This window comes from Callorhinus ursinus, unplaced genomic scaffold, assembly GCF_003265705.2.
Source record: "Callorhinus ursinus isolate GAN/ISIS: 27379988/994484 unplaced genomic scaffold, GSC_fseal_2.0 scaffold9, whole genome shotgun sequence".
NCBI classification, from domain to species: domain Eukaryota; kingdom Metazoa; phylum Chordata; class Mammalia; order Carnivora; family Otariidae; genus Callorhinus; species Callorhinus ursinus.
The window spans coordinates 15807158-15833811 of NW_027397071.1; the positions used below are offsets into that span (position 1 = coordinate 15807158).

Here is a 26654-nt window from a genome sequence, read left to right on the forward strand (position 1 = left end):
CACCCAGGCGCCCTTATTCTTGACTTATTAAAGGACATGTTTTTAAAACTTTCACAAAATAACTATTTGCTGTTCTTGTTTCTTTATGCATTTGTTTCTGGTTAAAAATTTTGGTTGCAAAAAATTCAGAGGGGGAGACGAACCGTGAGAGACTATGGACTCTGAGAAACAAACTGAGGGGAGGGGGGTGGGAGGATGGGTTAGCCTGGTGATGGGTATTAGAGGGCACGTACTGCATGGAGCACTGGGTGTTATATGCAAACAATGAATCATGAACACTACATCAAAAACTAATGATGTAATGTATGGTGATAAACATAACATAAAAATAAAAAAAGGTCCTTATTTTAAAAAATAAATATCCAGGTATAATAAAATGATATAAGCCTTGGGTTATAGTATATAACAACCAAACATGGAAAATAATTTCAAACCAACATGCCAAGGCTATTAGAAAGTGCTTTAAAAATGCTAGATATCATTATTTTTTACAAATGCATTTTAGCCTTTTCTACCACTACAAAGCAGAATTTGAATAAACTACAAAAACTGCCTTTTTTTCCTTCCACTGTATTTATTTGTAAGAAAACTAATGCATTAAGTATTGTTCATAGTGACCAAACTTATATTCCCCTTTCCAAGGTCAAACTGCTAAAAGATCATAAACTCTAAGCACTGAACACAATTTGCAAATATTACCAAGGTGGCAAGGTGAGTCCATAAAAGGAAAAAGCTTCTTTTAACTTCTCTATAGAAATATTTGTCTAACTATTAACAGAATGTTATGTTTGCCCTTGTCTGGGGGCCCCAAATATAAATTTGCAGCACTGAATATGAAAGTCCATCTGATTTGATTTCAAAAGCTGAGCGCAGCCCTTACAAAAAATAATAAGTAGAACACTACAAATAAAAACTACAAAATTTCTATAAAACTGTCTAAGTGATAGGGAAAGAAATGATCTTTTTCTTTTGTATTTTAGAATGGCCAATATACTCTCTCTTGAGAAAATATTTTTAGATGCTAGTATATACTAGTATATAAGTAAGTATACACTTACTGATGAGCATTCTTTCATTTGAACATAACATTCCTGAATACTGACACACCATCATCTAGAAATATATATACATAACTTCCAGCTCTTTATATATGTATATAAATATATAAAATATATAATAAATATATAATATTATACATATGTAACAAAAAGATGGACCATTTTCTCTATTTTTAAGCATACAATTCTGTGGCATTAATACATCCACAGTACTGTTCAACCATCGGCACTATCCTTTTCTAGAACTTTTTCATCATCCCAAGCACAAACTCTGTACCCATTATACAATCACCCCCATGCCTCTTTCCCCCAGCCTTAGTAACCTCTATTATTATTTCTGTCTCTATAAATTTACCAGTCCTACATACTTCATATATAATATTTATCCTTTTGTGTCTGGCTTATTTCACTTCAGCATAATGTCTTCATAGATGTTGTAGCATTTATCAGAATTCATTCTTTTTAAGACTGAATAATATTCTATTCTATGTATGTACCACATTTTATTTATCCATTCATCTGTTGATAGACATTTGGGTTGTTTTCATCTTTTGGCTATGATAAATAATGCTCCTAAGAACATTTGTGTATAATGTCTGTTTGAGTCCCTGATTTCAACTCTTTGGGGTACATAACTAGAAGTGGAATTGCTGGGTCATTATGGTAATTCTATGTTTAACTTTTGAGGAACTGTCCTACTGTTTTCCATAGTGGCTGCATCATTTCACATTCCTGCCAGTAATGTACCAGGCTTCCAAAGTCTCCACATCCTCACAACATTTGTAATTTTCTTTTTTTTTTTCTTTTTATAATAGCCATCCGAATGTGTGGGAAGTGATATCCCATACTGGTTGATTTTCATGTCCCTAATGATTGGTGATGTTGAACACCTTTTCATGTGTTTATTGACCATTTGGAGCCAATCTTCTTTAGAGAAACATCTATTCAGGTAGTTTTCCCATTTTTAAATTGGGTTGGTTTTTGTTGTTGTTGTTCTTAAGTTGTAGAAGTTATTTATATATTCTGGATATTAATCTCTTACCAGCCATATGATTTGCAAATATTTTCTCCCATTGTGTGGTTTGAATTTTCACTCTCTTGGCACTGTACTTTGAAGGATATTTTTAAATTTTGATGAAGTCCAATTTATCTATATTTTGCTGTTGTTGCCTATGCTTCTGGTGTCATTCCCTGAATAGTTTTACTTGGAGAGAAGCCTTGTACAACCACATACTGTCAGAGGAGCAGAGTAAGTTCAGCTTATTGGAATTCTTGTACACTTTAATAAGCCTTCTGAAGTTATTGATTGTTCAATTACTCTTGCGTCCTGGTGTCTTGAGATTCCATGTCCAGTTCATACAGTAAATAGCTAGAAGTACACTCTATGAGTTTTTAGGCCCTGCCTCTCACAGGGCATACCTGGGAGTATTTCAGGATCTAATTTTAAAAGTTTAAAAAAAAAAGTTTAAAAAAAAAGTTTAAAAAATCATTTGTAAATTACAAGTCAATTAGTATTTAGATTAAGCATTATAAAGTTAAAAAGCAACTCTCCATTTGTCTTGTATGTAAAAGAATCATAGGAAAGATTTCTAGTCAACCTTCCAGGTTATCTTTGCTTTTCACTGTTTTGACTACACTATTTTACAAGCCTGGAGAGATAGAAATTAATTTGTAGAAAAACTGATAGTTATGCAAATGATTCTTGTCCATAGAAATGCAAAATCTCTCTGGGGGAAGTCCAGTTGATTACCTTTCCCCACTGTAGAAAAAGTCGGTTTGCACCTGTTAAGCAAATTCATTTCAGGATTTCTAATGGCCCATACATGCGTTTTACTCTGTGGATTCTCCTTCAAACCATTTTTCTGGTTCCCTTATTAATTAATGAGTTAAATAAAAATTTTGACATATATTTGCTTTACATTTCTATGAGAGCCATGATTTTTGCACACATAAAAATATCATTTAATAGCCTGCACCCCATTAAAATAGTTATTTTGGAAAAATATTCAAGGTGATTTTTAGATAAAATCATTTGGTCCTCCACCAGAGAGATTTTGGATTTCTATGCTATTCTATTTCAGTTGGTTAAGCGTCTACCTTCGGCTCAGGTCATGATCCCAGCATCCTTGCTCAGCAGGGAACCTGCTTCTCCCTCTGCCTGCCGCTCGCCTTGCTGGTGCTCTCTCTCTCTCTGATAAATAAATAAATACAATCTTAAAAAAATTAAAATAAAATTAAAATAAATAAAAATAATAATAATAAAATTAGATCCTGAAATGTATTTTTAAAAATCAGCTTGCTTTAAAATTTTCTCTATGACATTTTAAAATTCTTGTGCACACAGAATACATCTTTTAAAGCCTAGCTCAAGTCTTTTCAAAATCAATTTAAAAATTTTTCATTTCTCTGAACTCAGAGCCCTTATGAACCAACAATTTATTCAATAATTGATCTTGCACAGCACTGGGATATATTTGTATGCTATTTAATTTTTCAGATATTAATGTCTGTCTTCTCAGCATGAATGTATAGTTTGTAAATATTGGGACTTTGTATCATCCATAGAATAAGGCTTTATACAGAATAGAAATTTAAATATTTGATTTGATGATTTAATTAATTCCCACAATGTCTATGTCTAAAAAAGCTTGCAGTAGTTCTTTATCAGAAAAACCAACAATCTTTCTATTAATTAATCACAGAAAAAGCCAGTGTTCAAAATATAGTACTAACATTTTTTTACTCTCCCCATGAGTTTTGTGGGGAGTGGACCTCAAATAGATGACCAAGGATGCCTTCTTGACTTGTTTTTCCTTAATCTAGCTTTGTCTTTTTAAAAATCCACTCTACAGGGGCACCTGGGTGGCTTAGTCGTTAAGCGTCTGCCTTTGGCTCAGGTCATGATCCCGGGGTCCTGGGATCGAGCCCCACATCGGGCTCCCTGCTCAGCGGGAAGCCTGCTTCTCCCTCTCCTGCTCCCCCTGCTTGTGTTCCTGCTCTCGCTGTCTCTCTCTCTGTCAAATAAATAAATAAAATCTTAAAAAAAAAATCCACTCTACCCTTTCTCTAGTTCTATCGCTACAAAGCCTACAAGACTCCAGGTTGTAAGCTTTATTGCAGTTCAAAGTTGCTCAAACTTTTTATTTTTGCTGTCTTAAGACAAAAATTTACCTTAAGATACAAATTAATGAGTATAATTAAGTATAAGGAATAAAATTTTATCATTTAAGATTGAGCTTTGGAGGGCCATGATACATTGTAATATGTAATTTTTTTTCTTCCTCCCGAAGCCAACTTTTACCTCCTTGGGACAATATCACTTCCATTATGAATACATGCTATATATGTTTTTCAAGGGTGCTGGAAGTTCCCATTTCAGAAAGTGGCTTTAACTTTTTTTAAAAGTGGGCTGTATATGTAGACAATACACTTTTATCATATGGCTTAAATTTGACACATTATTATGTTAACAAAGCTCTCTCCTCTATCTTATCAAGATCCTCACTCGAACCTAACAGAGGTGAAAGTGGGAGAGAAAGAAGATAAAAAGGGAAAAAAATGTTCTTTAACATTGTTACTTTTATTCTCTCAATATATGTTTTAAACATATATTTAAACATTTCTAAATGAGTTATTTATTTATGAATTTCCATTCTTAAGGAATACACACAGTCCAAATAGCCCTGACTTTGCATAGCTCTATGAGCACAGATTTCAATTACCATGGGTTAGTTAAATAACACCAGTCCAACAACACGGTTCAAATTTCATTTACCATGTTGTAATACCTCTAAGTAGTTACATAAAGTTCAATTTGATTCTGCTCTTTAGTCCACAAATCACTATGTACATAAGATATGTACATCATTAGTGAGTAATCACATCACTTTTTTCAAAGTCTATCAATGGCTGATCACCGTCTATCTACAATTCAGTTCTCAGCAAAAAAGTATAGTTGTGCTGCCTCCTTTTTTCCAAGTGATAAACTCATTTTTTAAGATTTTATTCATTTATTTGACAGAGAGAGACACAACAAGAGAGGGAACACAATCAGGGGGGACAAGGAGAAGGAGAAGCAGGCTTCCCACTGAGCAAGGAGCCCGATGCAGGACTTGATCCCAGGACGCTGGGATCACGACCTGAGCTGAAGGCAGAGGCCCAACCAACTGAGCCACCCAAGCATCCCTAAACTCACATTTTATAAAATGGATAATCAAAAAAGGGAATTGGCCAGTAAAGATGAAAGTACAGCAAAGAAATGAAAAGTGATGATGGTAGACGTAGAATTCAAATGAAGTGACATAAGAAACACTTGATTGTGGCAATGCTGACACCATCAGGGCTCAAGAGCAGCCAAGGAAACTTAGTAAAAGTGAACCTGGGGACATCAAGGAAGAAAGTGTTTGGTGCACCTGGGTGGCTCAGTCATTAAAACGAACGGCTCCTGATTTCGACTCAGGTATTGATCTCAGGGTTGTGGGATCGAACCCCACGTTGGGCTCCATGCTGGGCATGGAGTTTGCTTAAGATTCTCTCTCCCTCTCCCTTTGCACCTCCCTCCCTCCCTCCTTCCTTCTCTAATTAGAAAAAAAAGGGGAGGGGAGAAAGTGATTGTGATGAAAAGGAAAAGACTTCCAGAGGAAGTGACATCAGAAAACTTCATATTAAAGCAACTCTGAGAGATATTTTAGGACACTGAATGTGCAAATATCCCCAGAAATTTTGGAAACCTTTTCAAACTTAGAGTAAAACAATCCTCCAAAGTGTACAAAATATGCTCACTCTCTACCATGTTATACCAGAAGAAAATGTAGGCACTATTCAAAGTACTCTCAATACTTTTTAAAATATTTTTTATAGACATGAGACCCTTTAATTATCAGTGTTTTTTTAAATTACAGTATACTAAGTATATATTAGTTTTACTATGTTTTTATTTCTCTACACATTTATAGCCAACAGGAAGAAAGTTTTAATGTTTGACAAAAAAGCTTAGAAGCCACAGGAAAATAGTACATTTCCCCATTGATTACTGGAATTGTTTTGCACAGATTTAGTTTGCATGTCATTTTTACTCTTACATGCTACCCAGCAAAGTAAAAACTGCCTAATCTCTAACTCTGTACCATTTATCCATCAAGCTCCAATTTCTGGTCCCATACACTTATTTATATTATTTAAGTAAGTCCCATTGATTGAACATGTTAGTGGACCCCAGATATTCTTTAAACCATGGGTTAGGTACCACCATGTTGATCCCTGAAAGACCTGTGACAGTAACTAGAGGTGTTTCCTAAATTTTTGTCCCCATCTGCTTCCTTGCATATAAAAGGGCACTAAAATGCACAGGTAGCCACCTCTCACAATGGAGGAATTTTTTCCTTTCTTTCTCCTTTCTCTTGACTTTCTTCTGATTGATGCTTGTTATGAGTTCTCCTCTTAGGACATTTCAATCCTCTTCTTGTACTAAGGTTAATCTGGGGGACAGAATTTTTGAAAAGCAAAAATATAGCTGCAAGAAAAAAAAAGAGTCAGGTACTAGGAATACATAACAAGAACTGAATTTCAAAGTACCTCTTCTTCCGTTAACTCTTTTCCAAGTAGAGCTTCCAACCTATTCCTTATCCCAGCACCTGTGATAAAATATTTGACATAATCTGGGATTTTGTTTCTAAAATATAAATGAAGATGACTTTCATATAAGAATTGTAATGTAAATGTAAAGTGTAAAAAGACAACCAGTTAAAATGCATGTGTAATTTTTTCTTTCCGTATAGGATCGAAGAGAAAAAAAAAAGAAATCTATTAGTAGGAGTAGGGCATATTTTTACTCTCAGTCTGTGTGTCCCCATGGATAATTTATAGTAATGTGATTTAAAAGATTTCAAAAGAACTTTGTATGTTTGTACATGCACACGTAGGGCTTGTAAAAACAACCTAGAATTGGAGCACGTGGGTGGCTCAGTTGGTTAAGCATCCAACTCTTGGTTTCATCTCAGGGTTGTGGGATCAAGTGCTGCGCTGGGCTTCATGCTGGGCATGGAGCTTGCTTAAGATTCTCTCTCTCCCTCTTCCTCTGCTCCTCCCCCCAACATAAATAAATCTTTAAAAAAATAGGATTACCTAAAATGGCCAGAACTCAATTTTCTGATAGCACCATGTTGTCTCTAGTGTTTCTCGGTAACTGGTATGCATGTTCAATATGTGGAAAAAATTTTTTTAAATATTTTATTTGAGAGAGAATGAGAGAGAGAGAGCACATGGGGGGGAGGGTCAGAGGGAGAGGCAGACTCCCTGCCGAGCAGGGAGCCTGATGCGGGACTCGATCCCGGAACTCCAGGATCATGACCTGAGCCGAAGGCAGTCGCTTAACCAACTGAGCCACCCAGGCGCCCCTGTGGAAAACTTTTTAAAAACTAGAGTTTCCAAGTCAGAAGGACTTGGGTGAAGCTGAGCAACCTGCTCTTCTAAAAAATGTCTTAGATAATTCTGATATTTATGTATTAAGGACTAAACTTGAAGAAATATGTAAAAAAAGAGATGTGTCACTATTCTAGTGCAATGTGAATCAAAGATAGATTAAGATAGAAACACGTAGTTTATGGAATTAGATTGCTTGACTTCAACACTGACTCCTTCACTTACTGAATGTGTGATCATGTTAAGGCAAAAACTTTCTCTGGGCCTTAGATCCCTCATATATAAAATGGAAACTAAAACAGAACCTCTTTCAATGGGTTTTGTGAAGATGATGTAAAATAACCCTTCTAAAGGTTTAGCACAATGTCTGGCATATAGGAAATGCTTAAAAGCAGTTGATTCACATTTTTTTTCTTTCTTTTCTCCACAGGTTCTGCAGATCACCTTCACTGTGTTCCCTGAAGTTCTAATCCCATGTGAGAATGAATTTTAAATGTCCCTGTATCATGATTGTTAGAGTTAATTTCAAATAATTCTTAATCTCTTCTATATTTGTTCTGTTTGAATTTTAAGAGGAGAGATCTTAACTACTGCTTTCTTCCAACACCCCCTTCTAAATAGACATCCCTAGTTAACTATTCTATAGGAAATTTGCCTTTATCTAATTGCCTATCTGTGCATCTTCTTGTGGCTCTCACGACTCCCTTTGTTCTGCCAAAGGTATGGCTTTGGGGTGGGAAGATTACCTTTTCAGTGGAGTCAGGGTTAAAGGTGTTTTCTTCATTAAGCTAAGTCATGTGACACTATTAAACTGTTCGGTTACTGCAAAAACCTATAATTATATTGGCACACCATATAGGTAAATGCATAGACTATATATTGCACCTCAGTTGATCTTTTAGGGGCTTAAGTCTTTAAAGCCTCTGAATTTTTAACCAAATAAATAAACATACAATTTATAATGTGTGTGTGTGTGTATACACACATATATATAAAACATACATATAATACAAATTATGTATATATAATATATATCAGATATCAAACACAAACATCAAAAACAAAAAGACAAAGAGAGAAAAGGGTTTAAATAAATATGACCAGTGACATCTCCCAAATTCAGTCATCAGGTATTTCCTTCTTCCTTCCATAATGATAAGTGAATAAGGGGAGGCAGAAAGGACAGAAATGTTTCTCTAGTAAAGTCCATCTTCATGGAAATGCAAGGAGATGGGAGTGAGCAGGACTAATCAATATTCGTCCTGGTAATGTGCCACAAATACGCCGGTAAGGCCCATCAGTTGTTGAAATGTTGACATAAAATGCAAATTTGAGTATAATCAAACTGGCTCATGGCACATGCCCCCTACAGCAGGTTTATATCTGCTATTTTCTAAACCTCAAAATGATGCAAACTTGCATCTTTGCAACTGAAATTTTGGAGCCCTGCCTGTTACAATATGGCTGGGTTTTACTATACTTCCCTACCAATTAATTGGTAGCTGCCCAACTGGCAGTATATAGTGTATAAAGACATAATAATGGTGCCTGTAAAGCAATTAGTATTAGTATTACATATGCAAAACCATAAGTAATAACTGAACATCATGACAAGAATACCTGGATTTCCCTACAGGCCGCTCTACAGATAGGACTGCTTCGGTACCTTCACTTGGACCTCCGCCTTTCCCACCAATCCCTAGGATATCTGCAGGCACCAGTAACTGAAGGTTCAACAGGTCTGCAACATACATTTGCTACATATTTTGACTATTCCTTCTGGAAATCAGTTTTTTCCCCTAATCAATGCCCTTGAAAGGAAACTCTTAACTAGATGCAATTGCTCATTATAAGGGAATGCCACATGCCAAATTCCAGAAGCTCAACAAAGAAACAAAAGTGACGCTGAAGAAAATAACTAATTAGAAATTCATATCAACAGAAGGTATTACTGTCACATTTTCTGCCACCTTAGCCTACTAGACCTTTACCTGTTCCTCCTTCTTACTCTTTTAACTAGTCTTTTGCCTGAAGGAGTTACTGGTCCTGGACAAAAAAGCCCACTTCCTGATACTTTAAGATCAGGGCTGAGATAAAAAAAGGAAGCATTCTCCTTCACACAGCAGCCTGAAAATAGGTCTTCAGAGTACAAAAAAGAATTTAGAATGCACTTTCCCTAAGGTATTTATTTATTTGCATATGGTGGCTTATAATGTTATTAGCATAGTACTGCCCTTCAGCAACTTGGATGACTTGAGATTCTATCACATAAAAAATTACTTCTAAATGGAAAACTGCTATGTGTGATGTTTGGAAATTCTAATTACTTGAAAGTTAGATAATCGCTATATATTCTTCCCAGTGGTACTTACAAAATTTCACAAGATTATTGTTTAAGAAGATCATACCCTAAGGCTCTTGACACTTACCCTTATTTAATGCATGCAAATTCTGCTTTCTCCACACATTTATTTTGAAAATGTTAAAAAATATACAGAGAAGTTCACACCAGTATTAATATGTTAATGGATTATGGTTGTTTATGGTTTGTAAATATGTATAATATGCATAAAAGAAATTAAACATTACTAATCATGTTGAAATCATTACTTCCCTCTATTCCCAGAGGCATCTGCAATCACTAGTTTGTTATTTTCCAAACCACCTTATTATATTTTTCTTATTTATTAGTGTCTACAGATGATAGTAATATTTTTTCCATGCTTTATTTATATAAATTGCATCATCTTGACATATATTTTCAACTTTATTTTTATACTCATTTATTTTAGAAATGGATTTATAATATTTTATTTCTTCTTTTCCTATTGAGAAACATTTAGGCAGTTTCTCTAATTTCCCTATTACCATCAATTATGCAAAAAAGCATCTAAATGGTCCTTATGCACATGTGTGATACATTCTTTAAAGTATATACAGAGTATTACAAGTTCTGTTTCACAGGCTATGCACCTTTTTAACTTTATATTACCTAATTATTTTCCCATTAATTCTCTAGATTGCATTCCATTAGCAGTATAGGACCACTACATTTTTTCCCACATCCCAGCTAACACTTAAAATTTTCAGATTCTTACTTTTTCTCAATTTAGGAATATGAAATTTTATCTCATTTTTTAAATTTCATTTTTCTGTTTACTAGTGAAGTTGAACATCTTTTCATCTATTTTTATTTTTTAAGTGCAGAGTATATAATCAAATGAAATGTTTCTGCTGCTCTAGTTTTTTTTTAAAGCAGTCTAACTGGTATTAAGTACTTCAGGAAGAGATTTTATTTTAAATAATGTAAACAGAAAATTATAATAAGAAGGTGAGATACCTTCAGCTGTATAATTTGACTGTTATAAGTGATGGACTACAGAATTTCTCTCTACATATATGTAACCCATGTGTTGTTTATTTACCATACTGAAAGATTACATTTGAATTAATTATAATGTAGATTTTTCTGATTCTATGTCCCTTCATTAACTCAAAGGCAACCCGACTAACAAGCCAACAAATATTTTCCCCACTCTCCCCAAAATGAGTATAACAGATGTGCTTTATGAGTTTTTTAAATTACTGATAAATCACTTTATGCACAACATTGAAATTTCAATTAACTTACAATTATCCTCTTATCAATTAGGCACACAATTCTTTCAAGTCATCCCTAAAGTAAGTATTGAAGAAATAGATAGTTGGATTCAGAATGAGAACCAAAACGACATCACCTTTGTCAGGGGTCTATGTTTACTAGTAATCCCAGACCATCTTAATACACTGTTAGGAATGGAGATGATTAGAAGACTGTTCTGTTTTGGCTTCACTCTTTCTTATGAGGGTTTCAGTACTTTAGTGTCTCTGTTCAAACTAAAGACAAGATCTGGGGATGGGGGTATAGGAAGGCCTTACAGGGTACTACCTTAATGTTAGAATCTGGAATTTCAATTTGTGTCCCCCTAGCCCTGTGAGGCTGGCCACCAGAGCTCTGCTAATTTTCTTAGTCTCACGGTAGCCTCTTCTGAAGGTGGCAGGATCTCTTAATGGAAAATTGGCCATAAATGCCAAGCTTGTTTTATTTATTTATTTTTTTATTTTTTACTCTCCCAGATTTTGGTCCCATACTTCGTGATTGCCATTTTAGTGTTCCAAGGCCCTCAAACTGTTGCATTAGTATTTTCCTGGCTCTTCTAGTCATTCTCAGTGAGAGAGCTGGTCCTAATTACCTAGACTTCCGTCACTAGAAGTCCTTTGTAATATTGGTGTTTACTTGTAAATATGCAGATCTTCCTTACTTCCTCACCGTCCTTACAAAATTCCTTACTGGATTTTTTTTCTTTATCCCTGCTAAATTATATCAAAATCAAAATTCATCTTCAAAATCCTAGCTCAGACTTATTAATGATTAGTAGGGACACAATGGAGATTTTAAATGAGTATACAAAATAATCCCTTTTGTCACATATTTTCAAATATGGATACCATCAACTTCTTCCCTCCCTGTTAGCACATACAATGTCTTACATTGAGACATGTGGTCTAATTATCTTCCCTTTAAATCTAGGCTGGCTTTAGTTACTTGCTCAAACAAACAAGAATACAGCAAATATGACTCTTGGGACTTTTAAGTCTAGGTCATAAGAATCCTTGAAGTTTCTGCCTAGATATTTTAAAAATACTAGTTTTTGAAATGTCTCTATAATCAAGTGTTAAGAAAAACCTTGAGAAAGAGTACTGGGGGCCCAAGAAATAATTTCTAGATGAGATGACATTTAGAATGAGATTTAAAAGCAGCAAAAGTATCGTTCGGGGAAAAGAAAAGTTATTAAAGACAGAGGAGAACACTATTAAGGGAACTACAAGCATTACAATTTTACTGAATTCAAATTATTGGGACAATGGTTAGAATTGAGACTTAAGAGAAAAATAAGGGGCCATATCATGCAGGGCCATGGATAAGCCATTTTAAAAAGTCCACACTTGGTCATGTAGAAGAGAGGGAGACATTGAAGGCCTTTAATCTGAGAAGTAACTTGGGCAAATTAGTCTTTAAATCAACAATTTCAGGTCCTGTGTGGATAATAAATTGCAGTTTGAAAGTAGAAGTAAAAGAAATACTGAGGATAAGGCAGGGGAAAGAAACCATTGTAATAATTCACATGATAGAAAATGAGGTCCTGATCTAGGTATGCACGGAGAAGTGGGATGGATGTACAGATATTACGGGAAAAAAAATGGAGAAAAAATTAACAGAATTTTTGATGGATTGAATGCAGATGAGGGAGAAATCAAGTGTGATTTCCATGCTTATTTCTTTGCAATATAGAGAAAATTGTGTTACAAACTAATATGATTGAGGAAAAATATTCATTTGAAATACTGAGTTTGAGGTGCCTGCAAGAAATTAAGTTAGTGACATCTAGCAAACCTTGGGTATATAAATATCATGCATGAAGGAATTAGGGTCAGAAATTCACTCATTCATTCATTCATTAAATCATTATTGATTAAGTAACTACCAGGTGCCAGGCACTACTCTAGATGATTGGATTAGAGCAGAATATCAAACAAAGACCCTTTATTAAATATATTATAATAAAAGAGACAGACAATAAATAATCTACCTTATAAAAAATAACATAAATAGAGAATGATTGTGGTGATATTTTAGATTGGGTAGTTAGGAGAGGTAGGGGATCTAGATGGAAATGGCTTAAAAACAAGCAAGGTAGAAAAATCACCTCAAGAGAGAATAGAAGAGAAGAGGGCAAAAAATGAAAGTGTGGCAGTACTTTCATAGATCAAGTACATTAGAAAATTAATCAAATATTATTTCATTTATCTAATGAAAGGTGAAAATTTTCTCAAGGGTTTATATAACCTGCTGGATAATCCTTTTATTGTTCTAAAATAATCAAGTCCATCAATGTTAAGTGATAGGTGAAAGTCAGTATAAGTAACAGAATTTTTTAACATAATGAAGCATCTCCATGGTGCTGAAGCAGTGTAACACATCCAAAAGCAATATATCATACAAATATATCATAAAGAAAAAGACTAATACACAAGCCAGTCATCTAAAAATATAATCTATTATATAACTAAGTATTTAATTTTGTAATATTGGGTATAGATGTCTTAAAAGTTACATTTTTAGAGTGCCTGGGTGTCTCAGTTGATTAAGCCTGGGACTTACAGTTTTGGCTCAGGTCATGATCTCAGGGTCTAGAGATGGAGCCCTGCTTCACGTTCTGCACTCAGCAGGGAGTCTGCTGGAGAGTTTCTCCTTCTTCCTCTCCCTGTCCCTCTACTCCTCCCCTCCACTCATGCTCTCTCTCTAAAATAAATAAATAAATAAACAAACAAATAAATAAAATATTTTTTTAAAGTTACATTGTGGGGGCACCTGGGTGGCTCAGTCATTAAGCGTCTGCCTTCGGCTCAGGTCATGATCCCAGGGTCCTGGGATCGAGCCGCATATTGGGCTCCCTACTCCGTGGGAAGCCTGCTTCTCCCTCTCCCACTCCCCCCTGTTTGTGTTCCCTCTCTCGCTGTGTCTCTCTTTCTGTCAAATAAATAAAATCTTTTCAAAAAAAGTTACAGTTTTGTTCTAGGTATTATATATGTATACAATTTCATTTAAGCTTATTTTCATGCATGCCTCTATAGATAGTACTGGTTAAAATTTGTGTAGTGCTTTATAAATCTCAGAGGAATTTTGTACCCATTGTAGGCATAGAGGGCTAACTTTAATTAAATACATAAATATCAAATATTTTCTCATGCATGCACTGAAAAATGTAAAATTTCTAAATCTATTCTATGCATCATATTTTATCATTTTGTTCTAAATTTCAGTTACCAATTTAAGTAACAGTAACAATATGAAGTGACTATGAAGACAAAAGTAGATATGCCATTTCCTTTCCATTACAGAACTTTTTTGAATAGCTAATGGAAGAGCTTCATGGACTTTCTTACAAGGAAAAATGATGTGTAAATTGCTATGCACAGATAAGATACGGTATGGCCTAAAATGTCATCAAATTGATTTTATGAAAATGTATTATAAGGGAGTTTGATTATAAAACAAATGACTAAAAACAATAATCAGAATTCTTTTTAGGGGCACCTGGGTGGCTCAGTCATTAAGCGTCTGCCTTCGGCTCAGGTCATGATCCCAGGGTCCTGGGATCTAGCCCCACGTCCGGCTCCCTGCTCCATGGGAAGCCTGCTTCTCCCTCTCCCACTCCCCCTGCTCGTGTTCCTGCTCTCACTATCTCTCTCTCTCTCTGTCAAATACATAAATAAAAATCTTTTTTTAAAAAAAGAGTTCTTTTTAGAAAAACTCTTTTCAGTTTGTTTTATTTTAGAGAGAGAGAGAAGTAGTAGGATATTTGTGCATTTGTGCTCTTTAGATAGAGCTTTTGTTTTTCACTGGCATGTTTAATAAAGTTTTTGGTTACTAAACTTGATCGTTCTCTACAAACGACCAAGCTTTTCTTATGGCAAGTGTGTTGAAAGTATACTAAGATCATCTGTTTTCATTTGTAACATAATCACCATACATTACTTACTTTAAGTGTTACCATCTTCCATCACATTTTTTCTTTCAAAGTGCCACAGAATTTGTATTCTTATTAACTCCTTGTTACAGATGATCATTCAGTGCCACAAAATATAGGGAAATGGAAACTTTTTAAAAAAAATTTTATTTATTTATTAGAGAGAGTTGGGCACACGAGATAGACACACACACACACACACACACACACACACACACACAGCAGGAGCAGGGGAAGAGGGAGAAGCAGACTCTCCACTGAGCAGGGAGCCCAACTCTTGGGGCTCCATCCCAAGACCCTGGGATCATGACCTGAGCCAAAGGCAGACACTTAACTGACTGACCCACTAAGGTGCTCCGGGAAATGGAGACTTAAAGGGGAAAAAAAATGTACCCATATAGGCGTTTTGGTCCAATCATTATTAATATTGTGAACCATGCACGAGATCAGAATAATTTTTATCCCTAGGAAAAAACACTGTTGTCATTAAAAGAACAGCTATTGATCTTATGTTTATGATGATTATGATTTCATATTACTTTTTTTGTGTGTCCATTAAGCACAGTTCCTCATATTCAAAAAAGCATGCTGCACTGTGTGATGAGAGGTGGAGGTGGAACAAGATGGTAGAAGATATTCTGAGAAGAGAGAAGAGCAGGCATAAAACTAAACAATTATGTTGTATTTAGTATAGGTAATACAAATGCACTATTATAGTCACCCAGCTACTGCACCTCTGCAAATTCATTTTCAAATTGTGCAATGATTTGAAATGTTTAGAAATGGGTACAGAATAAAATTTTCAATAATTTTCATGTATGAATCATTGAAAAACATAATCTATGCTGATTTATTCTAGATGGATGGATAAAGACAGGGATTAGGTTAAGAAACAAATGTAAAAAGGGGGGGGAAAGAGCCCCAAACGTGCTCTAAAAAGTTATCCCAAACGTTGTCAGACATAACTCTCCAGTTTTATCTATTACCTTCAAAAGAAAATTTCTGTTTTCTGTTTCTGCTGGGTAATAATGGGAATTTCCAAATGTTGTTATGATTGCTAGGGTTATCTTTAAACTAATAGCCTTCAGATAATTCTACCTTCTTTCTCTTATTCTTCAATCTCTTTTGTATGCATGATCTATTTCTTCAAAAGGAATTTTCATATTCATTTTTCTTCTTGTTATTTATGTTTCATAAGGAAAAAAGATCTCAAGTAATGACATACACATGTATACATATTCATAATATCAGGATAAAATAGATGTAATATGATGTAAATCCTTGGGGATTATAACTTTCTAAGACATTTGATTCCTAACTGAGATTTACTGTATTGAAAAATATGAAGAGTTTTCAGTAAAAGATTGGTGAGATTTTGTACACAGTGTGTGTCTAATATCTCAAACAACTTATCTTCTTTTTTATAGTGGAAGCAATGGTCATATCATCAATTCACATATATTAATCCTTAGGAAGTAACATTTCTAGAAAAATCAACAGAAGACATAACTCAAGGAGCATTATAGGTATAATCGTATGGGAGGGAAGTTTCAAGGTGGTTGCGAACTCCTCTCCACGTTTTTATCTTATGGTAAACACTTTTTCCCACCTTCAAAGAAAAGAAGTCACTTAAGTATAGTTAAACAACGTAAAGTGTATGAAAGTGTTAGTCTGTTATTTACCCTTTCTTGCTCTTGTGAGGCAGCTGTTCTGTGTCTTTTGAGCTCGGGAAAACAGAAATATTTGGAAGCTTAGAAATAATCATTTTTCCCATCCCACTGTCCATCCATCACTGAATTCTTCCTCAGGCATAAACACAAGTCAGATAGACAGGGAAATTATATTTCTGGCTATGGCTGTGGCTGTGTGTGAGGAAGAGAGATTTCAGCTGTGTGTGTCGGTGGGGGTGGGGAAGTCATTAATGGAATATCCCATTTATGATAAAAAAGAAAGGTTTTTCATTTATTTATGCATAGTATTTTTAGACGACCAAAAGTCCTAGACAGGAAAAATACACATTAATACCTAACCAAATATATTATTTCAATAGGCTATTTATAAATGACAGTCCATATATGCATATATAATAGCTACAGACTGGGAGCCTTGAACAGAAAATTCACATTGATAGTCTCCACGGCAAACTTTGTTTAAAGCACTAAATACGATATTGAGTCCTCTGTCAATGACAGCAGAAGGTTCCAGGCACTATTTGTTTCATAATCCTGTATCTAGCTGACTCTTCTTTGCAGCTCAAGTTGCCACCAAATGCTGAACTGGAGCGTGAGAGTCAATCCTTGTTTGGTTAACAAATTCCCAGCAACATATACCCCCAAACCCTCAGGAGCTGTAGTGATGTCATATCCGTTGCCCAGGTCTCCACACCTCTCTCAGCAGTTACTCCCTGTATCTTTTTCTTGGGTCAAAACTTTTGAGGTGGGCTGGCTAGATAGCAGCCTCGGGAGAGAGGCTAGGCTAGGGCTCGGGTTGGAGAAGCTTCAGCACCTCGGTCAGCGCCCACTGCAGCCCAACCCACCCTCCCGAGCTCGCGCGGACTCCCAGCTCTGAGAATGCCTGCGGAATGATCGCCCCCCAGGGCGGCTGCTGCTACTGCTCCCGCTGCTTCTGCTCCCGCTGCTCCTGCTCCCGCTTCTGCGTCTCTTGCTCCTGCTCCAGCCACCGCCTCTGCCTCTACTCTGCTCTGACTGGCGGGCAGAAAGTGCAACTGACGAGGGAAAGGTCTCTGCAGTGAGAGTGGAGTGGCTACATAAAAGAGAGTAAAAAGAGGGCAAAAACCCAGATCAGAATGCAGGCGACGTCCAACCTATTCAATCTCCTGCTGCTGTCTTTGCTTGCTGGATTAGATCCTTCCAAGGTATGGGCAATATTTAACTCTTGTTTGAAATAAATGTGCAATATGTAACAAACCGACCAAAAATGCAAATAAATATGCAAAAAAAAAAAAAAAGGCACGAAAGAGAGCTCTTCCAGCTATCTTGTGGTGCCTGGTTATCCGTACTGTTTGTAAGATAACAAGGTGAACTACCGGAGGAATAGCTCCTCAAGGTAGAGTCCAGGCGGGGGGCAGGGAGGGTTGGGGGGCGGTGGGTAGGGACCAAGAGCGAATATAATGTGTATGGGCAGAGGGCTATGCGGCTCTATTTAGCTTATTCCGTATCCAAGTGCTTAATGTTCTCTTTTGAAGTCGGACAATGCAAAGGAGTTAGCAGTTGAAACAATGCGATTTGTAAACATGTATTAGGAGATGGAGCACTGTTTCTTTGTTGAAAGCAGAGAAGCGTTTTCCAGCTGATCCTGGTCAATAATATAATACTCCCATCGCAGACGTGCTGCGGTTTGTGTCCAAAACATTTAGGATGCTGCTGGTAACACAGCTATACTCTGCCATGGCTGAGAGGCATTCGTGAAAGGAGCTTGTGTTTATTTGCTTCTCTTTTTATTAAGAAAATTAGGAAGCACTGAGGAAGTTCTGATTACCAGTGTCAAGAAACAGGAAGTGAGAACCCCATCAAACTAGGGAGGACTGGCAATAGGAAGGCTGAGTTGTCTTACAGCTCGAACTCCGAAAATTATCCAGTACTGGTAATTAAAGTGAACGCTAAGCTCTTTTGATAAAAAGGTAGAAAAATATGGTGAAATGTTTTCAGTTGTGTGCAAGAAATGTCTTGACAATAAAGTGAGGTAATTTGAGAGCTTCAGCATTCAAAGAAAATTGCAATTATCTGGAATAAGAGATAAGGCATCTGGTAAAAAGAGTAAGAGATACAATTTCTTAAGTCATTTTACTTATTTAGCTTGTCAAGTGTCAAGAGCACTTTGACAAAACAGAAAAAAATAACACCATGTTACAAAACCATATGAAGCTGCATTTCAGAATACTGCAAAGTTATTTTTAAAGCTTAACATTATCTGTGTAGTATAGAGAAATGAAGTTTCTTTTCATAATTGGATAGGACTAATATGTAACCAACAAAATCTAATATTATGGTTGACTGAGTATTTCTAGGCCTAATATAGTACATAGGGAAAACTTAGAATCACATCATATATATTTGTGGTTATTTCTGTGCACTTTTCATATTTAGAGAGACCTGATGAGAATAATTTTATTTTAAAGGTACAGTTGTGCTGATATTGTCACTGTGAAATCTCCACACAGTGTGCGAATGCCACCTTAATGATATTAATAGAGTATTTTACATACTAAGGGGTAGCTTTACATCCAGGTAAAAAGTGTTGATTTTGTTTTTATATTCTTAAATCTTTCTTTTTCTTTTTTGTCTCTGGATTTATAGTGACACATTCTACTGCCAGTCTCGTTATATTATTTTGGTTACCACTTTTGAACATCTTCAATTATATATCTCTTTTGGAATATTCTTGGTAAAACATTTTTTTTAAAGCAAAGCCAATTACTGAGTTACTGCAGAAAAAAAAAATCACTTAAAGTGAGTTTTGTCATTCTTTAAAATGAATTCAGAAATGTAGAGCTTTCCCAGCAACTGCATGTGTGACCTGACTTGTCTGGTATCTTTAGTGTATAAATACCTTCATGAATTCTTGAACCCCACTCTTTCCCAAATTAGATATGTATAAACAAAAAAAAAGAGCTGTTAAAAAAATAAGAGAGCTGTTAAATCCCCCAAATAAATGACCCATTTTTGTCAATCTGATCTTTTCTAGTATTGATAAGTTTATTTCTGTGTATTCAACAAAATGTAACTTTTCTTTAGACTTAACTGGGGCTGTTTAGTACAAGTGAGCTGAGAAATCCAGGGAAGAAAACGTATACATGAACTTTTCAAATTGTCCTTGTCAGATTCTAGATACTGCGATACAGTGTGTAAAGAACAGATGATATTTTGTTCTACAATACATATGGCATTACAGAAAATATTAAAAGGTTCATAGCAACTGATTTTAATGTCTAAAAACTTTCTGGACTAGTAGACAAAATATTGCTTTTAAAAAGTGAATAAAAGTTACTTTTGTATGTTTTAGCAAACTGTTGTTGATCACCAAACTATAGCATCCCTCCCAACCAAATCATAAATGATACCACTGAATTCTCAAAATAATTGTCGATTAGGTTATGAACTAAGAATTTTCTCAAATCTTATTTGTTACTGAATTGCCTACTTAAGGGTTTAGGTAATAAAATTAACATTCATAATGCAAATTATGCATGATGAAATTGAAATAAAAATCCAATAATATAGAAACATATAAGACCACAGTTTCTGGACAATAAGTAATAATTAAGTGATGACACTTAAATGTACAGAAATTCTAAACAGTTGATGTTTTTAAATATACTAATATGCTAGTACTGATATATTTCATAACTGCATTTTTAAATAAATGCATTCAAATATTCTTCTATATTGTTACACCTTATGTTTATAGTAAATATATATGTATCATCACACATGGAGACACACAAATTAGCAAAATAAGAGAGCTCTTAAAATTGAATAGGGTTTTTCAGGTATACGATTGCCACATAGATCAAATATTGGAAATCTAAACCTTAGTGATCATTGTATATTAATTTATCTAAAAATAATAAGGCTTTCTAATAACAGTACCAATTCTATTTCATGGAAGACTAGATAATGTTTATGCTTATGATCATTTTTCCTGAGATTGAAACTTCCAGATCTTATATGACATTTTATAAAGTGCTTAAGTATCACCATCTTATGGTAAGATAAGTTACTTGAAAGTCAATTTTATTTTTAAGTTAAAAAAAAATGCCCAAACTTTTATATTCATAGGATGGACTTACTTTCAGCATACACTCACTTTCTCTTTTCTCATTTGATATATCAGAAAATTGGCAAAATTAGTATTTTCTTTCAGCAAAGAAAGGCAATTCACTACTAATTAATTATTTGCATTTTTATATAGACAGGTTATCAATTTTCCTCTCAGGAAAATTATGAGAACTATGTTTTCCTAATTAAAATCTTATTAACAAGTTTCTAGTTCCATTTAGAAAAACTCATATTACTTTACCTATTTTATATTACTTTACCTATTTTAAGAGAAATTAATTTTATTTGTAATGGAGTGCCTGAATTAGGGGCAATGTGCCGAACCATCATTCATTTAATAAGTAAATTTTTAAAAACCTGAAAGCTTGTAGGAATTCAATTATTGCTTAGTTTTATGGAGATTGGAATATTTCAGTGCAGGAAATTCCTGAGAGTGGCTGCTAGATGGCATCTCTGTGCTTTTAAACTAAACACTGGGTTCAGTAATGACCTTGATAGTAGGAAAGTGAACCTCTTTTTCTTTTACAAGAAGATTTTTAGCAGACCATTATTTGAACATTATAACAAAATAGTAATTCCTGTGAATCAGAACCATGAATTTCTCTGCTCTGCTATGCTGAAACAGGAAGAAAGGAAGCTATAAATGTGGCTGTGCAGGTTTTAAACAGAACATTTATACCAGAGTCAGATACTTGGGGAACAGTTAAAAAGAGGTGACATAGGCACAGCCACACATTGCAGTGACTGTTGAACTTTAAAGCAGTCATACTTCTGTGATAAATAGAATCAAAAATGCCCGAGCACAATTAGATTGAGACAGCATTCACTATCTTCTTACCTAGAAATATATTAAAGAACTGATCACCATGCTACTTGCTCACACCACACACAAAAAATGTAACAATGATTCAGCAATAATCTTCAACACCAAACTGTTCTTTCTGTCCAAAATAATGCAGCCAATTAGAACTCTTGCATTAAATAAAACAGTTGCTTTAAAGCCACAAAAAGATGATGAAAACTAAGAGAATTTCAATCATTATATTTTTAATACTTCATAATGTAATACACCAGGTATACGTGCCTTTGCATTTTGGTATTGCCAAAGAAAATCATCAAGGACCTAAATTGGGGTATGGTGGCCTTTGTACATAAATCTAATTAAAGTTCTTGTTCTTTCAACTTTTAAATGAAATTAAAGAAAGCAAAAGCGCAAGAGAAATAAGCTGAGATAAATTTGTTGTAAAATTCACCTTAAAAATCTATCTTCTCCTGTAACTCCTGTATGCTAGACACACCCTCTATACAACAGGACCAACTCAAATTAGCACAGAAAACGGATCAATGGCATTCAGCAAAACCTGTAATTCCTTTCTGTAAACCCTGATACGTCAAAAAGTGAAAAGTTCAACGCAGCCCAGCCATGTTTTGAAAGAACAAATTACTTTCTTACTCTGATTTTATCCCATCCTCCTTAACCCAATTAAATTCTTATTTTAGAGAAAGTAAATATTCTTTCTCACTCTTTGGCAATTTAAAAAGGTTAAAATTGTACTGTTTTTGTTTATTTTTCTTTTAAAATTCTATCGCATGTAATTTTGCAATTACTCTCTTCAAAAATGACTATTGCGATGATTGACAGGTTCTCTGTTGGGAGGGAAAGCGGCACAAAAGTGAGAACCAAAAGGGGCAGGATTCAGGGTCCTTTATTTTCCATCCCTACTTTGCCATTATACATATGTGTGTATTTATGCGTATATATATATATATATATATATATATGTACATGTATATATGAGAATAGCATTGAGGAAGCTGTGCTTCCACCTGTAAAATGTGAAGCCTACATGTTCTTAAACTTCTTTGTTAAACTCTAGAATTATTCCATGCTATGCTTTGCATGTTTGTGGGCCCCCAACCCCCCAACCCTATTCATCTATTGAAAGCTAATGCCCAAGGTAAAGGTATTACAATATGAGGCGTTGGGGAGGTAATTAGGTCCTGAAGATGGAGCCTTCATAAATGAGATTACTGCCCTGATATTAGAGGCCCCAGAGAGAAAGCTTTTTCTTTCCACCATGTGAGGAAACAAAAAGAAGTCTACAACCTGGAATAGGGCCCCCACCTGACCATGCTGGCACCCAGATCTTAAACTTCCAGCCTCCAGAATTGTGAGAAATAAATATCTGTTTATAAGCCACTCAGTGGAGAACTTTGTTACAGCAGCCCACACAGCCTATGATACTTTATTTAATCATATTTGACCATCATTAAAAATTAGCAAATCAGGCGCCTGGGTGGCTCAGATGGTTAAGCGTCTGCCTTCGGCTCAGGTCATGATCCCGGGATCCTGGATCGAGTCTCACGGCGGGCTCCCTCCTCAGCAGGGAACCTGCTTCTCCCTCTGCCTCTCTCTCTTTCTCTCATTCTGTCTCTCATGAATAAATAAATAAAATCTTTAAAAAAAATTAGCAAATCATTTTGTAGGGTATATCTTCTAAGGTCATAAACTTTGTGAGATCTGGGGATCAGCCTGTCTAGATAATCATGAAGTTTTCATCTTCTGTGTTTGGCATTCAATAAAGCCTTCAGTTTTCTACTTTGTCACATACCATCCTCTCCTTCCCTCCTGTCTCCACACTCATGATCCCTGTACTCAGGCTTCTAATCATTTACCCATCAAACTTTGACAAGACCGTGAGTGGATCTGAAAAACAACATGTTTCTTGCTTCATCTCTAAGTCTTTTATTTAATGAAAAATTCTCTAGTGAAAAGCAGAGTAAAAACTTATTTCTCATATGAAGGGAATTGCTAGTGTGATGAGGAAATGTCGGAGGTATTTGGGACAGCTAATTATAAAAGGTCCTGCATATTCATTGCTGACTCTTCCCAAGCAGGAACATCCTTAAGGATTTTAGACTTGCAATCACTAGAAAAACCTCAATTTTTGTACTAACAAAATATATAAAGAAAAAATGAGACTGGATGAAGCTTAAGACTTGGCATTTGATTTACTGAAGTATTAGTCACATTTTACCTTAAATAAATTGGCATCAGTGAAATTAATAGAGAAGATACAAAACCAGACAGCTGTCTTCATACGTTAGGTGAGATGACAATGAGTCTTTGGGATCATCTGTGCATTTGTGCGAATGTGTATATGTGCATATATATGAACACATGATTTCACAGTGGCATTAAAATATTAAAGTAACATCAAAAATTATCTAAACATTTGCTACCTAGATCCCAGTTTTAAATCTAAAATATGATCATGAAATTAGTCATCCATTTACTTAGTTTATGTCACTTACCAATTAAAAGCCTTGAAGGAGATTTTCTATGAAACTAGTATTATCACGGTAATTTTCCAATATAATTTTTTAAGTTGTATACCAAATTAATTCAATGTAAAAGGGCAAGCTGGACATGAAATCATGGTTTTAAGGCCTAACTGTGCAACATTTCAGTAAGACACTTAACCCCTCTGAAGCTCAGTTTTCTTAACTATGGAATAGATTGAATAGCAATAGAATTTATATCATTATTAATTATATATATCATTTATATCTATAAATCATTTGTATATAAAACCATAAGTTCCTATAGAAATATTTTATAACATCAATCTATAACCAGATCTAAAGTCTGTTTTGTACCATATATTAAGATCATAATAGAAAAGGGCCTCTCATGCCCCTTTTTTCTTTGCCATTCCTTCTCAGCTTTCAGAAAAGTGAATGCCGTATTTTTATATGATCAGCTGAATTTCTCAGAATCAGCCCATAGTTTTGGTCAAAGCTCCAATTTCAAAATATCACCTTGAAAATTTACATCATCCTTATATCCCAAAAGGCACTGCTTACAAAGTTGTTACAAAAAAATACAAGACATGCAGAGTGGTTCCATAATATCAGAGCCAAACTACACCCAGAAAAGAGCTTTTAAACTAATCATGGAGAGTGGATCACAGAGAGGATGGATATATTTAAACAAAGATCTATCAACAGATAAAACTGCTTTTTTGACCAGCATAAAAAGTGTAGGCTTCTTCTGTCTTTGCAAAGTATACCAATGATACAGTAGTTTAAATCCTCCCTCTGTTTTAAAAATACTAAAGAAAGAAGTTTTAGAAAGGGATTTTCTCAAGCTACTCAGTCTAAAAATGTTCAGGGCAGAAGGTCATTGTCTTGGTCCTTTCAGGCTGCAATAACAAAATACCACAGACTGGGTAGTTTATTAACAACAGAAATTTATTGCTCATAGTTCTGGAAGATGGGAAGTCCAAGATCAAGGCACCAGCATGGTCAGATTTTGGTAAGGGTCCTTTTCCTGGTTCATAGCTGGTTCCTTCCCACTGTGCTTTCACATGTAGTAGGGGCTAGGGAGCTCTCTGGAATCTCTCTCTCTTTTTTTTAAGATTTTATTTAGAGAGCACAAGCAGGGGGAGCAGCAGGAAGAGCAGGCAGAAGGAGAAGCAGGCTCCCCACCCAGCAAGGAGCCCGATGAGGAACTCGATCCCAGGACCCCAGGATCATGACCCAAGTCGAAGGCAGACACCCAACCAACTGGGCCACCCAGGGGTCCCTGGAATCTCTTTTTATAAGGGCACTAATCTCATTCAATGAAGGTTCTCCCTTGATGACCTAATCACTTCCCAAAGCCCCTACCTCCTAACACCATCACATTGGGCAATAGGATATCAACAGTTTAGGCAGGGAAGACACAAACATTCAGAACATAGCAGTCATGGAGAAATGACAACTTTATGAACATAATTTCTCTGCTCTTTTCTCTTGGATTGTTTTTCCCGTCCCTCTGTTTATACTGGGTTTCCTGCTCTTCTTAACAGAGACTTTTACAAAGTGCTTGAAAAGACCTGACCCGTAATTAGCCACTTAACAATATTTCTTCTAATGTTACTCATCCAAAAGCAAGTCCACCTGAGTAACTCATGAACTGATTCTTTCTTTTCTCAGTTCAACCCATGTAAATAATATAAAGGGTAAAAATAGATAAGGACAACTATATAACTTTTAGGGTAGACCCTAATCATAAAAAACTAATATTTAAGAAATGTATTATTTCAGAAATATTTGAACACCATTCTATAGTGAGATTTAACTTATTTCTGTTCCTTGCTACAAGAGGTGGCAAACCCATTTGGGGAGAGGGGATTCCAAAATATAGGAACAGTGTAAGACCATCTCTATTAAGACTGCCACTAATTTGAATGGTGCTAATAAAAATACTCAAAAATATTCTTGGAATAAAAAAATAGAGTTTTCTAAAAACATTTATTTTTTATGTTTTAAAAACAAGGTGTTCTAAAGTATGTATCACAAAGCTATGCCTTCTGTCATTCTTATACCAAGCCTTCAGAAGAATAAAAATAAGTTCAGAAAGAGGATCACAGATGCTGTTGTGTTCCTGCTTTTTCCTCTCCTTGGAAAGCTCCTTCCCTCTTCTCCATATGTCAAAATTTTACCTATATTTTAAGATGCAACTCAAATGTCACTTCTTCCATAAATCCTTCCTTAACACTCCTCATACCCCAGGACGAGGTAATCTTGATAAACTAAGAACTCCTATAAGAAAAGAATCATGTTTTATTCATCTTTTCATTTATAGCCACTAGCACTGTCTCTGACACAGAACACGTGTTCAATGAACACACTGAGTTGGATTTCTTTCCCCCAAAATTTGCTCTCTTCTATTGCCCTCCATTTCTAATCACTTTTATTACACTTTCCACTTTTTTTTCCCCAATTGGGTATTTACTGTATTGTGTCTCCCCTACTAAACT

General features: G+C 35.2%; 1 protein-coding gene across 2 annotated transcripts in view; it reads left to right on the top strand.

Annotated features, from left to right (window-relative positions):
* The first annotated feature begins 17496 nt into the window (after positions 1-17496).
* OLFM3 (olfactomedin 3) overlaps positions 17497-26654 on the top strand; it is a 201113-nt gene continuing 191955 nt past the window's right edge. For both annotated transcript variants that reach the window (XM_073896233.1, XM_073896232.1), the window contains exon 1: positions 17497-17924. Coding sequence is in view for 1 of the 2 variants with exons in the window: in XM_073896232.1 (XP_073752333.1) it covers positions 17856-17924 (69 nt within the window). In the remaining variant the exon portion in view is untranslated. The remainder of the gene's footprint in view (positions 17925-26654) is intronic.